Below are 16891 nucleotides of genomic sequence, written 5' to 3'. Positions count from 1 at the left end.
GCTGCTGTAAGGGCAAGGCCTCATGTGTGTGGGTGCTCCAGCCTACAGTCAAATCTGAAGTTAGGGCTTGTGTTAATCTGTGTCAGTGTTTCCAAAAAAGTAAAACTTGCATGCAAAAATCACATGTTTTTGGGAAAAACTAGCAAAGACTATAAAAATTCCATTGCTATGTCAGTAACTTTCAGTTTCATTTTATGTTTATTATGATTAGTCTGTTCAAGTCTTTTGAAGACACACCATAAGAAGAAAGTGTGGTAAGAATGCTTCAGCATGAAGAAGTTGTCCAGTACAACTGCTCTAATCCTTTCGTGAATGGACATTCAAGGAAATGGTCCTGATGTGCTTGCAGGAATGTGTATGTTGCTTCCCTTGCTAATAGAACTTTATATTCAGACGTAAATCTGACATCCACAACATGTACTCTAATGTAATCTCCTCTTCCTCTAATGAAACATACGTACAAATGAGTAATAATAACAAACAAAAGAAGTCCTAAATGTTTCTGGTAAATATTAATAAAAGATAAAATACAAAGAATATTTTTGCTCAGTTAAGCTGTGAGTACTTTGCCTTACAATTTGAGTTTAACAAAAACAAAAGGCTTTCTATGATTGAAAAGAAGCAAGAGTTAAGTTCACACAAAAATAGTCATCATGAAACATCTATTATTATTAAACATTATATAAACAAAAACACTTGTGATTACTATGTAATGCTACAGTGCACACATTCTACAGCAGATTGCCTTGCTCCTAGCTGTAATTTGCTTGAGATAATAATTTTGCAACAGCGACCAATAAAATAGAAGAGCATCAGAAGACTTATGATCAAGCAATAAGTAGTAATGCAGTAGTAGTGGGGCAGATCACAATTTGGATGAATGTGCGTGAAAATATATGGATCAAGATGTGCGACAGTCCAAGATGCTATGGCAGTGTGTAATGAAACATCAGAGCACGAAAGCTGTTGATACAGCTGAAGAACAAAAAGCATCACAGCAAATGATGGGAAAAAGTATGATTAGAAAAAAAGAAGTTATCTTTAAATACCATAACAGATCAACAGGCCTTTGACAAACATTAAGAAGAGTGAGATTTTTGCTGGGAAATCTTCTTTAACAGAAATGTGTTATGTATATCCTTTAAAAGCCTACACTCCTACAGTATGCAATTATTTCCAAAGGCACAGAAAGCCACACTGTATTTTATAGACAGGGTATGTAGAGTGTGGACTAAAGGCACACAAAGAAATACAGGACTTATCAAGTGCTGTTAGAATCACATTTCAACAAAGCATGTCAACAATTATGATACTATTTTTGAGAGGTTCAGACAAAACAATGGTTTCTTTTAATAGATGCACAAATGCACACAATACATGCACACACACACTCTCTCATGTGCACTACCTGTTTCTCAACCTCTTTGTGCATATTTAGTTAATAATGATTAGAAACATACATAAACATCACATATATTTAAGATTATCCACAGAAAAAGATGTTAGGAATCACCCAACGGTGCTACTACACTAGAGTAAGTGCCCCTTGGTTTGTTTTATAGGAAACTTTCACTTCAGATGGGTTTAAAATAAACTCAAGCAATTGTGTCTTACTAATAACATGCTCACCCAGAAGTACATTTATTCACTTGTCCAAAATCCCCAAAAATGCAAAACTAAAAATCACCTGCCAGCCCCTGAGGAACAAAGAAATCCTAATTGCTTTGTGCACACACTTCTATCATGTTTCATGCAGGCTTTACAATCCCACAAATACCATCACATCTTCTTACTAGTAACAATTGGTCTGTACAGGGGAGTCAACTACAGCAAATCTACACACCTCCTACCCCATAGTAAGTGTTTTATTACACCACCTGGTTTCATTTCTACTGATCTTTCCAACTTAAGCCTCTAAATGAAAGAATGGAAGAGAATATTACTGTTCAGTTTGCTCACTGAGCAAGAAAAGAAATACTGCCCTCAACATGCATAAAAATATATTATGAGAAAGAGAACCCACAAAAGAAGTTCCTAAACACTATTTAATCCTTTGATGAGAGAAAAAATATTTTTATGTATAACAGTAAACAAATATGGCATTGAAATCTGTATAATTATCTGAGCAGTTTATGTTTCATTAGTATTTTACAAGTTCATGATAAGGGTTTCTTAATTCTGGCTGTACTCCTGTCTTCATCAATCGCAGTATCATAAAAGAAATCTGTAAATTGATGTGTACCGACAATGAGAGTGGCAATATCCAGAGCATTTTTTTTCCTGCTGTGTCAGAAACATAAATTTGTCAATAAACAGCAGTAAACTGTGGTGATTATGATTTGCCAATGTCCATATTTATTAGTCTACATTTATTTCAACATAAACAGATACTTTATTCTAAGAATTCCTTAGAAAAAGGTGTCCCAAACAATAAACCCAGATAATGCTAGTGAAACAAATCATGAAGCAGCATAGCATTTTCAAGTCAAACAGGGAGAATTTTAAGCTTAGGAAAAAAAAAAGCATTTGTGCAAGAAGGTTTTTGAAAGCACAGCAGAAGAGTGTTAAAACCCAGTATGCATTGACTACCTCGACCTTTGGCTTTTCTGTATCTGGCAGTGGTTTGCTTGGACCCTGTGAGAAAAGGTGGTAGACAGCCATGCATTGCAGACAGTGGCTAGTTGTCACAATTCTTAACATGTACACCCAAAGTAGGTGTTTTTGTTAACATTCACACAATCACAACAAACATGCAAATACATGGCTCAATGCCTTCACTGTTCCTTTTTACTAAGTAATTTAAATAAAATGACACAGGCTGACATCCTCTGCCTTCAAGTTTTTTTGTTAACGTTTCCCAGGTAATTCCTTTAAGGCATTTCCTGGTTACTTGCTTTAAATTAATTTTGCTTCATGTTTGATGTCAATTTTCCGTTTCACTTTTTAAAACCTATGATGGCTTTATGACATCATGCAAAGACACTAAAGCAATGAAATAAACCGATAAGACACAAAGACATAAAATGTTCATGACATAACAAGAATGATATACTCAAAAAAAAGTGGAAAAAATCTGTTATAATAGGTTATAATAAAGAACCTAGAAATTAATTTGAAAAATAATGAAGGCTGCTAAAATGGTGACTATAATGCAAGATTTTAAGCTGAAAATTACCTTGATAATTTTAAACTAGCATGGACAGATGAAAAGAGTGAAGAAAGAAGGCAAAGAGAAACTGTATACATGTGTCTGTTTTGATGAATGTATTGCCACACATACAAAATTACTAAGGAAAATTAAACAAAAAACAGCTTACTTTTGCAGAATATCCAAACTGTAAAATGTTTCTAATCCATCAAATATTCATAACATTTTTTTCAAAGACAATTCTCATTACTTTAATAGCTTAATAAAGCAAATTTTACTGAAGCCAGTAAATGCACGTTACAAGCCACTTTAGAACAACCTCACCAGTCCTTCATACTAATAATGTGGTTAGAAACTTTGTTGGGTTACATTTTTATTTAAAAAAAGATACTCCAAAATCAAATGTTACAAGTGATCCGTAAAGAAAATTGTTAAGCTGTATTAAGCAATGCTTCTGAAGCAAAGAAAGCACACTCTGGTTTTAATTCTGCCATAAGAAAAGAGAAAGGGAAACACAAATGAAACAAAGAACAATAAAGATGTTTATGACAGCTGGCACAAGAGGTAGACTTCACAAGACAAGATGAATTTACATAAACTTACTAGATAAACAAATGAGACATAATTGTGGAAGGAACTGCATAAGGATACTCCACTGTCCATATATAAATGTGTCTATATGACAACATTTCTTACCATCTTAATGTAATGGACAATAAACCCTTAATTAGCTGTGAGATTAATGTCTGATCAGGTCATCTTATGATCTGAATAAAAGTTACTATCAAAATATATTTATCATTTAGATATCTTCCTTTAGCTAAATATTAATGCTCCCTCTGTTGGACCACCACCTTGCCATCATCAGGGGGGCTTGCATGTCTCAATGACCCTTAGAACTATACCAACAGCATTCTCTATGCCTCTTTGCAGTGTTCATATACTTTGAGAAAGCATTGACAGCATAAACCGTGAGTCATTATGGAAAAGTATGCAATACCACAGAAAGTAGTAAATGTTATAAAAGCACTATACATAGGCTTTCACTTCCAGGTTGTTTGTAGCAACAGCAAGCTAATGGACAACTTCAACATCACCACTAGCCTCACACAGGAATGAATTTTCTCACCATTCCTTTCTATACTGGCCATGGACAGCCTTATGAAACAAACAACTTCTTCTTCCTATTCACTCAGTGGAGCATAGGGCCGCAACCACACCCCGCCATCGGATCCAGTTCTGAGCGTCCCTTTCCAGTTGGGACCATGTCATGCCAGGTGCCTCCACTTTGCTGTGGACCGATCTCCTCTATGTCTGTCTGGGTCTCCCAACTCCCCTGTGGGTTCCAGCCCAGAGCTTGTCTTATTAAATTTTCGGCCAGCTTTCGCAGTGTGTGACCAATCTGTATTGGAGATCTTCTCTGTCCATCTGATGTTGAGGATGTGGCGTAGACGAATGTCTGAATCTTGTTGGTGATGGTGTTTGTCACTCGCCATGTCCCAGATCCATATAGAAGGACTGACTTTACCTTTGCGCTGAAGATGTGGATCTTAGGGTGTAGAGAGAAACAAACAACAGAAAACAAGAAAAGAGGAATCCATTGGACACTTATATCTGTGCTGGAAGACTTAGATTATGCTGATGACATTGTTAAGTTATCCAGCCAACACAATGATGCACAGAAAAAGATCAACAATCTGGCCAAAACTGTCTCAAAAATAGGATGAAGTAAACACAGGCAAAAACAAAAGAAATGAGACAGAATGCCAAGTCAACAGAATTCATCACAATTGATGACAAAGAAGCAGAGAAAGTCCAAGAATTTACATACCTTGGCAGCCTAGTAACAACAGATGGAGATACAGGAAAGGATGTGAAGAACAAACTCATCAAAGCAAATCAAGCCTTTGCCATGCTAAAAGAAGTTTGGAAGTCCAAAAGCTCCAAGGAAAGAATCTTCAGAAGCAATGTCTTTTTGGTCTTACTCTATTGACCTCTCAAACCAAATATCTGAGGAAAACCTTCAAGATATTTTGGTCTAACACAAGTACTAATTAGAAATCCTTACAAGAGCCAGCTGCACAAATATGACAAGCATAATCCAAAAAATATGGAAATGGCTAGGGCATGTGTACAGAATGAAACCAGAAGCACCACCCAAAGTAGCCCTACATTAGACAACTGATGGCAAGAGGAAACGAGTTGGCCAAAAGAAATATGGCAAAGGTCAGCAGAGAGAGAATTAAAGGACCAGAAACTGTCCTGGTACAACATGTCTGAACTTGATACTGGCAGACAAAATGGAGGGTTCTAATATTAGTTGAGTTTGACATCGTGCCAGCGACTAAGGATACTTGGGAGAGAGAAAGTAATGTCAATATTAAAATCAAAACAAAATAACCCCAGGTAATGTATAGAGTGTTATAATAACACTCAACACAAGTAATATAAAAGCAAAACATTAAACACAGCCAGCAAAAAGGAATCAGCAACTATTTAAATGGTGGTATTTTGTTAAAAAAAAGGTGAGGTGCTGCAACCTCCAAACAGGCCATGATGTGGATCAGATTAAAAATCCTTAAATCTTAAAACAGAGCCCTGCTGTCTTCAAAAACGAAAAAAAAAAAAACGGCTGCTGCTGGAGTACTCTTGAACAAAAATACAATGCACTATGCGTACAAATCTGCTGGCAAGCTCGATGGAGTCCATGATAGGTAAGTAAAATATGTAACACAGTAAAATGTCCCAGACACCATGGGAAGACTGGTAAGAATGAGTGGCATAGGTGTGTCTGATCCGGTCTGGCCAATACCACCACCTCCCACCATGCAGAATGGCCAGGTGGGCGATCAGAAAGACAGGGAAGGATGGCATGTAACTTGCCCCAGGGAGTAAACATAGACTGTGAGGATAGACTTGCATCCCGATGACACCAGTGATTGTAATTTACCAGGAGACTGGCAAGCAGCTTTGGCGGCCTGGTTTGGTCAAATATTACCTGGGATACTAATATGGCCTGGAGCCCAGATGAAAACAATGTCTTTGCTGCAAGGGAGAGGGGGGGGGGGATTTGGTGGTTTTTTTTTGTCAGCAACTGAGGCTATATTACGGCAGGCAGGCAGCCCTGTAAACAGATGCCACGTGCAGAGAAAGAACAGCGTGCCCGAGACGAGAAATGAACTCTGGGCAGCCAACCTTCACTGTATTGGTGACAGGCGCTAACAGCGCTAACCGTTGCGCCACCGGGAGCCAAATAAATAGTATGGATCTGGACCACAAAGGAGTGGTCAAAACAACGGGAGAGGAGAGCTTGAAGAGTAGATAGTGAGTCTGAGTTAAGTTCTGCTCCAAAGATTTGTGAATGTGCTGCAAAGTTAGCAAGATAGAATGGAGTTCTGCAGAGAAGATGGAACAGCCATCCACAAGACGAGCTGAAGGTACCTGCTGCGGCTGGCTGGACGGAACTGCTACCGCAGTGACAGATCCACCGGAAGGGACTTTGAATCCATCCGTAAAGACAGAGCAGAAGCCTGGATAGTCTGAAAGGATTTCCTGGAGGCATTGAGAAAATATAAGATCAATGGTGTCACCTACTTTAAAAGTTGTGAGATCAAGACGAGTCTCAGGAACAGGAATAGTCCAAGGAGGAGGTGGCAGGAGAGGTTCTACCTGTTGAATATCTACTCTGGCAGCCTGTAAGTGACAAACTAATAATGGTTTTTGCTCCTTGGTATGAATGGCATACAGGGCAGCATGCTGAGGTGCAAAAACAGAACGGTAGTCTCTAGCGGATGCCTTATTTACCACTTTAGGTATTTATTAATCATAAAGCAGAAGCAACAACTTAGAAAGTAAAAACATTCTTGAAAATGTCTCAAACTGTCAGGTTGTTTTTCAAGGTGTTTTGTGAGGTTCCTCAAATTTTATGGTTTCCTGTGGTTTTATAACAGAAAAATCTTATGAATTCAGAACCAGTAGACATGCTTGGTGTTAGAGGAACTCTCATAGTCTGTGTAGCCCATCTTCATCCTTCATACACTTATTAGTAAGCATCTGAACCAGCCTTTCTCAGTTTCAAACCAATTCTAGTCATAACTTTCATGCCGTTAAATCATTCTGAATTGCTAGGTTCCACTCAAGAGAAAACTGCAGAACCAACCAAACATGAGCATAAACCCACACTGCTGGCAAACAGTGGCCACTTACTCTAGGTGCTGCCAGCAAACCTCTACTCACCTACAATTAAAATACAATCGTTGAAATCTACTTTCACATAAAATAGCATAGATCACCAGAATGGTGTAATCAGTTCAAACACAATGATAACTGTTCCATGAATTTTTTTTTTTTAAAAGAGCAATAGGGAGAAAATGAAAATGTTTTGAAAAATGAAAATCAGGACAAACTTGAAAAATCAAACTTGCTAATTCCTTTAAATATAAAATGAAAGGTGCTATACAAATTTATAAATATTTTGAAAAGTTAGATGTTGTGAGCTTCAATAAGTACAGAATTAAAACAATTAAAATAACTGGAGTTTCAGAAATTCATGCATTTAAACTTTGTAACAATGGCCCTACTTCAAAACGTTTACACAAAATAATCATAGACTTCACATACTAAATGTACATAGAATTGGATACTATATGAAAGTATGATTTATAAATAAATGCCTGTGAATTCAACAATTGCAGTCTCTTTGAGTACATTCTGCACTGGTCGAAATATCACTATCATCTGAGAGAGAGAAACTATATTCACACACACATATATAAATGTTAAATCACATGTGTTAGAATCAAAACATTTATTCCACATATATTTATGCAAGAAACTGAGGATGAAACAGATATACTATCATTAAAAAAACATTACTGAGATCATGCTTGTGAATTAGAGTACCCTCCCCCTCCCCTCAGACAAGAAAGAAGGAAGAAGCCACAGAAGTTTTCATCTATAAAGAACATAGATGATATTTTCTAGTTTACAATGTGCCAGACCCATGACCTTTCTTTTAAAGATTTCATAAGCTTTCCATGCTAAAATAACATCCAATGGCTGAAGCATGCCAACAAATGTCATTATTAACAGCTGATTTATATACAGCTGTTGAAGTGTGGTTATTCATATAATGACTGGTGATAGTGATGATTGCTTTACCCAAAGGAGAAAAGTCAAGATTTGCACATATTAGAATGAAGTTATTGAAAAAGTTATTGAAAAGTCCAATGACAATATGACACTCCATGCTGTTGACATTCCAAGAACTTACTGCTGGTGCTAAGGGGCGACCAGGCTGACTGGGTACACCAGGGCGTCTTCGCTAACAATCACATGATTAAATGCAAAAAGGTCAATCAAGTGAGCTTGGAGAATGTGATGCAAAATACTTGGTAAAGCACAGAAATAAGTGAATAATGTATGCCATAGTGATACATTATATAGAAATCTGATTTAAAAAACTAAATGATTCAACTAGACTAACATGATACAGAATTAAATAAGGTGACTGTCATGTAGATAGTCAATACAAGGATGAAAAAAACCTATTTGGAATTAAAAGCAAGAAAGATCTATTTTACTAGCAAAAGAAGCCATTTTGGAGACAAGGCAGAAGCTCAGGGATGAGTACAAAGGACGTGTAAACATAACTCAGGAGGCGTGTCAGACAGTGGCACCAGACTAACCTGGTGTCAACACCAAAGGTGTGCAAAACACTGCAGTGAAACTTCTGCTTAAAAAATGTTAGAATAACAAGTATATGAGGCTTTACACTGAGGGCACAGAGCAAGACTATAAACTGCAAATACAAAATAAAGCTGTGTGCATACTTTTTCATAGCTGTTATGTCTGTGCGGTTGTGTTATATGGTTAACTGTTATATGTATGTGCTAGTTATACAGGGAAGCGGGAGCAAGGTCATGATTTAATCTGTCAAATGTCTGTTAGAAAGTGACTGTGTAGGATGCTTTTATGTGCCCACTTTAAGCAGTAAGTGCTGCATATTGTTCTGCTGTGTCCCAGTAGAAAACCCCGAACAAACCAACAAACAAAACAAACAACAATCATTGAGAGTTATTAAAGCATAAGCAGCATCTAAAAATATAATGCTAACAAAATATATGTTCTTACCCCATCATCTACATACGCTGTCTGCTCATCAATTTCTCTGTAAAGAAAAACAGAGAAAAAGAAATAAGATAAAAGAACTTAAATGAAGTACAGCACAATTTTGCAAATATTCTGCAAGGTCAAAATTTTTTTTTCAACTACAAATTTATGTACTATGCTTAAAATAAAGTGTACCAAATAAATTATGACCTAAAATTAACTAGACTCTTTAAAGGTGATGCAGCAATGTTACTTTCTTAGAAAGTGAGCTCTCAAGATTTCAGGTGCTGTTAAACCTTTTGCAACTCACTACACTGATTTTTAAACAGTAAAATATTTTGTTAGCCATTTCCTAGTAAAACTTAGTCAGACTAGTGAAGTACTGACAAAATTTCCATTCAGTTCATCAAATATTTCTTAACAAATGCTATTGCAGTGGCAGTTTTTATGCATGCACATGTACATAAGCACATATAAAAGGTCGCTTCAAAACTAATGCCTCCTACTTATTTCAGTGAAAACTACAACAGATACAAAGAGCACAATAACAACACATTTTGATAGCTGTAAAAACTCTTTCAACATAGTCACCATCATTGGCAATGCATTGTTGTCCATGATACACTAAAGTCTGCAAGCCACACTTGTAAAATTCTGTACCAAAGGTGGCCTGTTGTTTCACACCAGCCATAATGGCAAATACTGCCCTTGTAGTCCATCCTTCATCGGTCAAAATTGGTGGAGAAATAGAAGGCACCATCTGGACTGTATGGTGGGTGTGGCAGGACAGTTCGGCCAAGACTGGCAATGTGCTCCATGGCATTCAGACTGGTCTGGGACCTGGCGTTATCATGTTGCAAGAGAAAGGTGGTCTTCTTCTCTGGCCTTCACCTTAGTCAGCATCGCAATGTAATGGTTAGAGTTGATTATCCAAGAACTTCAGAAAGATCATCCTTTTTTATTGCAAAACATCACTTTACCTGCTGAGGGCAGCATCTTGAATTTTCTTCTTTGATGGGGAATAAATGCTTCCAATCCATGTACTGCTGTCATTTTGACTCCAGTTTGTGGTGGCAACACTGCATCTTGTCACTGGTGACAATGCAATGCAGGAAACCATCAGCTTCAGCCTCATTCAACAGGTCCAGACAAACTTGGATTTGATGTTCATTCTGTTGCTTTTGGGGCATTTATGGGAGCCACCTAGACAAAACTTTGTGATATTTCAGAGTCACTATCATTTTCATTGCACTGGAACTGAGCAGCTCTGTATGCTGCATCCTGGTTGTAATTTGTTGCGGTGCATGGATGAGCTAAGATGTGGAGACATCCTTCATGTCACGGTGTGACAGATGTGCCTGGTCATCTAGAACATGGCTTGCCTCTCACACTGTCATCACCACTGCTGAAACTCACCAACCACTGTCTCTTTGTGATAAATCCACTGTTCACTCTCCTTAACATTCAGCTAATGTCAATGGGTGCAATTGGGTTTGCATGGAGGAATTCGACAGTACACCTTTGCTTCATATGCACTTCATTGTCAGATGAATATATTTATCAGATTGTCCTTCTGCTGCCATGTGTTGCACGGCAACAATATTTAATGGACATCGGTGGGAAGGTTCAAACTCAACTGCCATACCATCAATATCACTTCTGACATCATGAACTAACAGAATAATGTAGGAGGCACCAGTTTTAGGGCAACCCTCATATTTTTATGTAAAAGAAATAGCAACAAAGAGGGTGAACTTGTTTTTAGTTTTCTTGTTTTCATGAGAACAGAGCAAGTCTCTTACATACCCAGACTGATTGGCTTTTTCAGTGAACATTCTGATCAGGAATTCACCTTCCTGCTGGGGCTCAAAGGTGGATGGAACAATGGCGTAGGTACCTGGTGCCAGTTGGTGGCGGCCACATACCTCTCGCATGTTGATAAAGGTCGGGGACTTGGCAACAGATGCATTGTATTTGAAGAACTTAACGTCAAGGGGGCCTCGGTTGGGGTCATCCAGCTGAACACAAATGTCAAGAAAACTGACGCATTAGGAAAGAAGTTTGGATGACCGATTTCTTAGTGGCAAGAAGAATATGAGTTTCAGAAGCAACACCTTAAAGATACCAAGGGCTGTTGGGAGTCATGAATTCATCATTAGTTCATTAGTTAATTGATTCCATCTATTCCAAATGATAAAGCTGTGAAAAGGAACATTCATTGATACATGGAATATCTGCATGTTACACCACTGAAACATGAAATGTCTGCAAGTTACACCATTGATACATGTCACAACATCCCAATATCTCTGTGACCATCAAAGCGCACTGGTGGCCATCTTCTTACAGAAAGTACCGATGTGCTAAATTGATAGACTAATGCAATGACCTTCCTGCTGAAGACAAATGCAAACATCCTATTATAGTAGTATGGAACATTGTATAAAGTAGTATTGGGGAAAGCAACCCCATCTACCCTGTTAGACTATGATAACCTAATGGGAGGTTTCTTTCGCACAGCAGTGGGTGTCCCTCAAGCGTGTTTCCTATTGCTAATGTTGCTCAACACTTTTCTTAATTTTTTATGGAGAATATCATGCAAAAAACCTTTCTGGAATATCACACTTCCATCTCCACTGATGGGAGGCCTGCATGTGACCTCAGAGCTGTAGATGACGTCTGATGGCAGGCACCAACAGTGACCTGCATGACCTTACCAACAGATACATATGGAGTGGAGATCAGCACTGACAAAAGAAAAGTCATAGTAAATGGCAAAGGCAAAACAGCACAACTTGAAAAGGCGACTAGCTTTAAGTACTTGAGGGCCACTCTTTCCAAGGACAGCAACTCCACGACAGATGCCTTTATCAGACTGCAACAGAACAGCATCAATGGCCAGGCTGGACAAAATCTGGCACAGCAACACCATCAGGTTCACAAAATAAACGAAACCCTGGATGTTGAAAAAAAGACATGAATGCTGCTTTGAACCAGAGAATCTAAGCATTCCAGCACAACTGGCTGAGGAAGCTGTTCTGGATCTCATACAAGGAGCATAAAACTACTGACAGTATGGTCATCACCCTTGTGGAACACCCTTCTTGCAAAAGTCAAGCATCATAAGCTTGCTTGACTTGGCCAAGCTACCTAGCACAACACTATGTCTCAAACCGTCTTGCAGGTTACCTTAAAGGGAGGGTCACTGTCAAAGAGGACAAAGAAAGAACAAAGAACCTGCAGAAAAAAAATGAGTGGAATGATTGTTTCATGCGCAACCTGCTTACTGGTGCCATAACAGAGGCCTAAGTGGAAAACCTTGTCATTTGCTGCATTAATCCAGCTGTTTTCCCTGACAACCAGTTGTTTTAGCTGACAACCAGCACCAACGAACCAGCATAGCTTCATCAACTGGTACCAGTCAAGGAATAAGTACATGAAATCCTAAAGGGTGACCAGTGACGACTGAAACTAAGTCTATTAAAACTTGAATGTCCCCAAGCACACTGACTTCTGAGATCACTATACAGACCAGGCCACATTATGGGACATGGGGTAATGGGCCTTCATAACCATTAATGCTGACTCATGGACATCCAGTTCTGATTATAATCACCATCACATTGTTCCCTTTAGAGCAGGGGTGGGCAATTAATTTTCCCAAGGGGTCGCATGAGAAACTGGGATGGTTCTAGAGGGCCGGACTAATATAGTTAACTCAGTTTTACCCAATACTGTATATATAGTATATATACTGGCGGGGGGGCCAGCGGGCGGGCCGGTCAGAGACAGGAGGCGGGCCGGATCCGGCCCGCGGGCCGGCGTTTGCCCAGGTCTGCTTTAGAGGATGGGGCCCTTCATTTTTGTAGGAAAAGTTTTGGGAGGAGGGGAGACAGGAAAGCTTTAATCCTAAACATAAGTTTTTTTCTCTCTCTTCAGCATCCACTCATCTGCCATCTGTCTATAGCATTTTTGTCTTTGCAGTCATCCCTGAATTGCAGTCAAATGCAAAAATAGCTGGTTTTGAGATCTGAATGATGTTGCCTTCACCTTGTATATGACGTAGCCAATGGTCAGCAAATCCAAACCCTCCTTTCGTTTCTTGCGTCGGTCTTTCTGCAGCAAGGCCACAATTGTTGTGCACAGGTCATCATCATCATCATCATCAGGGTCAGTCAGAGTTATGCGATACTGAGGGTTGGTCCAGAAGGTATCTACAAAAAGAATATGATATTCATGTACATTGTGTATGTGATTACTTCCTACATCAAGAAGCTGTGATCAAAATTCATAATTGATTTGATAATTTGCAAAAATTAAGTACTTGAATTTAATGACAGTTTAATAACTTTCAAAAAGCACAAAACTAAGTCATAGCGTTATCCCAATTAACACTGTGGTTCCCATATGAAGAAAACTACCTTCTACTGTGTCTGCAATATCTATTGTCTCAATTCTGCTGATTCTAAAGTAAATAAAACTACCTCATCATTTTAACAATAAGCATGAATTTATCTATACTTAACTCTGGATTTTTTTCTCAATGATTTCAAATGTCACAAAACAGGCATCTGTATCTTACCCAGATAGTTGCGACAACCACCAGCGTTAACCCTTCGTGTCCAGGCACCATTCTCTTTGTGTGCCTCCCAGCGCTTCTTATTTGTCAGCATCTCTTCATTCAGAGAATCAGGGCCAATGTTGCAGATCTCCAGCTTCTGGAAGTTTTCTGTGAAGTCTTTGAAGGACATCCTAAAATGACAGTAATATTCATGTAAGATTTCAGACACCAATTCAATTCTCTTTATAAAGATCAACCTGTATGTGACCTTTTACAGTTTGAAAAATAAAAAGCTAAAAAGCTTGCCACATAGTTATACTCGGCATGTCTGTTCTTATCAAAACTTCAGTTCTTATAGAATGAACAGGAGCTCTTTATAAAAAAGTCATATCTACAACAATATTCATGCAAGATTTTAATCAGGGATAACGTTCCATAATTAAGACAAAACACTCGATGGCAACATTTAACCGAAACTCAGAGGAAAGTGTACATAACATATTCTTTACAGTATATAGTAAAACCTCTTTATTTTCCCGATTACGATCCCCTCTAGAGAGAGTGTCTTTGCTTGCCATGGTCCTTATTTATTGATTGCTCTTACCTGCAGTTAGTTCCCCTATAAATCTTTAGTACAGCCTAATGTTGGCAGAATATGCATGACCAAGTGAAAGTGAAAATGCAAATATTAATAATCATTATAATATAGTTTTGCAGAGCATTATTTCAACATTGAAATAAATGAACTTCAATTCATAGGTGTCTATAGTCATGGTTCATGAAATAAAAGAAGACGGGTTGATCTCTCTACTATGACCCCTTTAAGTTACAACTTGATTTTGGTGGATTTTAGCAAGTCTTAATATGGAGGTTTTACTGTATTCATGTTTCAAGACTTCTTCTAGGTCTAGTTATACAGGATTTTTTTTAAAGGCAACAAAATTACAGCAGTAGTCCTTTAAAGTTTTGCTTCATATTCTTGCTCAACTGTAATGAGGTAAGCAACATTCACACACTTTGAAGCACAAAAGAATTTCGCTTTTGATAGCTTATTATGGCTTCTTCTGTTAAGAGCCTATGCCATCCACTACATTAATCAATGATTTGATTGGTACATTCTTTAGTGCCTGTGCACATGTACTGCTTTGTTCTTGTCATAGAGATTTCCAGTTGTGCGTTATACCAAGTTGAAGGTTCCATGAAATAGGTGGAATCTACTGAACACGGTTGAGTTACAACATGGATGGGCTTATAAAATTAAATCTTGATATTCATTTTTAACTGCTTATTTATGATTACTAATCTTTTAAGGACTGTAACTCCTCAGTTCCTATTGCAATGCATAGTTTTATTTTTGCTGCAGCTGCTGGAAACACAAATTGTGATAAGCAAGCATATAAGCATGATTTTGAAATGTGTAGGCAGGATAGTAAGCAGTCTGAAAAACTATTACTGCAACTAGCACACTGACCAAAATTCACCATCATCACTAAAAGTGAGGCCGAGTTCAGCCTTCTCATCCTCAGTAATCAAGCTCCACTCTCTGGACCTGAGAAAACAAAGGCAAAAGTTGATGGGATTATGAGGAAAAATAAAAAATATCAAGGAAAACAAAATAGACGAAACCCATTATTCAAAATAGAGTAATATCATTGCCATACCATCAACACCACTACCACTGTCACCAGAATATTTTACACAATAGAGCCAGTTAGATGAGCTCTAAAGAACTCCTAAATTTGTCTCTGCATTGTGTGTATGATGGTCTAACAAAACACTGAGCTCAGATGTTCAGCACTTACTTGTCACTCCAGGCACCTTTCCACTCGCACTCATTGCCCCAAGGGTTTCGAACCCTCACCATTGGAATTTGCCCTTCAAATCGCGGAGTCTTGATATCCATCTGAAAAATTTAGATTCTGTTAAATTTCAGTAATTTAATTATATTTAAAAAATTTTGTAGCAGGTTTCTCAAAAACAGTCCGTATGGCCTTCACCAAACTATGCACGCATATACGCACATAAGCATGTGTATTCATTTTGGCATGGTGTAGTTGCGGCCTTATGCTCCACTGGGGGTGATTAAGAACAAGAAGAAGATGTGTATTCATTTGCATGTATATTCATATATGTATTATTGCAGCAACATATGTCTATTTGTTTGTGTACTTATATTATCATAGAGCAATGCTACATTTCCTTTCAAGTTTTCTGGCCAAAAACATAGCTCCTTATTCATGAGTAAACTAGAGATAACAGGCACAGAATGCATTCAAAAATAAATATGTGGGAGAACAAAGTGAAGCTGTTTACAGATAAAGAGAAAAGTTACATAAAAAGAGAGAAACAGAGCTTCTTCAAAACTCATCTATAAAACAGTTCATATTCACTCCAAAAGTAGGAAGCGGTCAACATAGATGTCATAAAATGAAGAAGTTCCTCTAATACTTTATCCATCTTTTGTAAATATTTAATCTTTTCTGTAATGTCGAAGACCGAAGCATGTTCCAACCACTCTGAGATAGGCTGGCTAAGGCCAAATGCTTCATATTTTGATGCTGTTATTGGCTAGTTTAAAAGACCATGTGGCAACCCCTACCGCCATTTTTTCCATAAGCCAGGAAGGGATGCATTTATCCACGTGCTCCTCCCAACGACAGGTGCCAGTCAAGGGATGACTGACTGATACTCCAAAATATGCAAGCTGAACACGCTCATTATGCCCCTTGCTATCATTCCTAACCACTGTATAACATCTCCTGCTCCACTTCCACACCCACATTCTCCTATCTACGTATCTACAACCACCAACCATGTGTATAGTAACACATGCATATACATGTAGCTACATGCACACTAACAACAGGATCTTTAAACTATGAAAGCAACTCACCATGTTTACAGAGGTTACGCTATAGGCATGTCCCATAATGAGCCCATTAGGTAACTCCGCCTCAATTCGACCAGCATCAGCCTAGACACAAAAAGTAATCCAATAAATCTTCTCTATTTGTATATGTAAATGTTGATCTGGATTTTAAAACATGATTGAAAAAAAGAGTTTTTACCAA

General features: G+C 38.1%; 1 protein-coding gene across 8 annotated transcripts in view; it reads right to left on the bottom strand.

Annotated features, from left to right (window-relative positions):
- The window catches only part of LOC112570928 (calpain-B-like), a 50258-nt gene that overhangs the window by 8531 nt on the left and 24836 nt on the right, over window positions 1–16891 (bottom strand). For 4 of the 8 annotated variants that reach the window (XM_025249651.1, XM_025249652.1, XM_025249658.1 and 1 more), the window contains exons 5-13: window positions 16714–16794; window positions 15623–15723; window positions 15292–15369; window positions 13842–14011; window positions 13310–13473; window positions 11066–11277; window positions 9281–9317; window positions 8421–8471; window positions 2590–2634 (exon numbers count right to left, since the gene is read on the bottom strand). In XM_025249651.1, the coding sequence (XP_025105436.1) occupies window positions 2590–2634; window positions 8421–8471; window positions 9281–9317; window positions 11066–11277; window positions 13310–13473; window positions 13842–14011; window positions 15292–15369; window positions 15623–15723; window positions 16714–16794 (939 nt within the window). Of the gene's footprint in view, window positions 1–2589; window positions 2635–7354; window positions 7385–8420; window positions 8472–9280; window positions 9318–11065; window positions 11278–13309; window positions 13474–13841; window positions 14012–15291; window positions 15370–15622; window positions 15724–16713; window positions 16795–16891 lie in introns of all 8 variants that reach the window. The other 4 variants (XM_025249653.1, XM_025249654.1, XM_025249656.1 and 1 more) reach the window with 4 other exon arrangements.

Source organism: Pomacea canaliculata, linkage group LG8 (assembly GCF_003073045.1).
Source record: "Pomacea canaliculata isolate SZHN2017 linkage group LG8, ASM307304v1, whole genome shotgun sequence".
NCBI lineage: Eukaryota > Metazoa > Mollusca > Gastropoda > Architaenioglossa > Ampullariidae > Pomacea > Pomacea canaliculata.
This window is presented reverse-complemented; position numbering and strand designations above follow the sequence as displayed.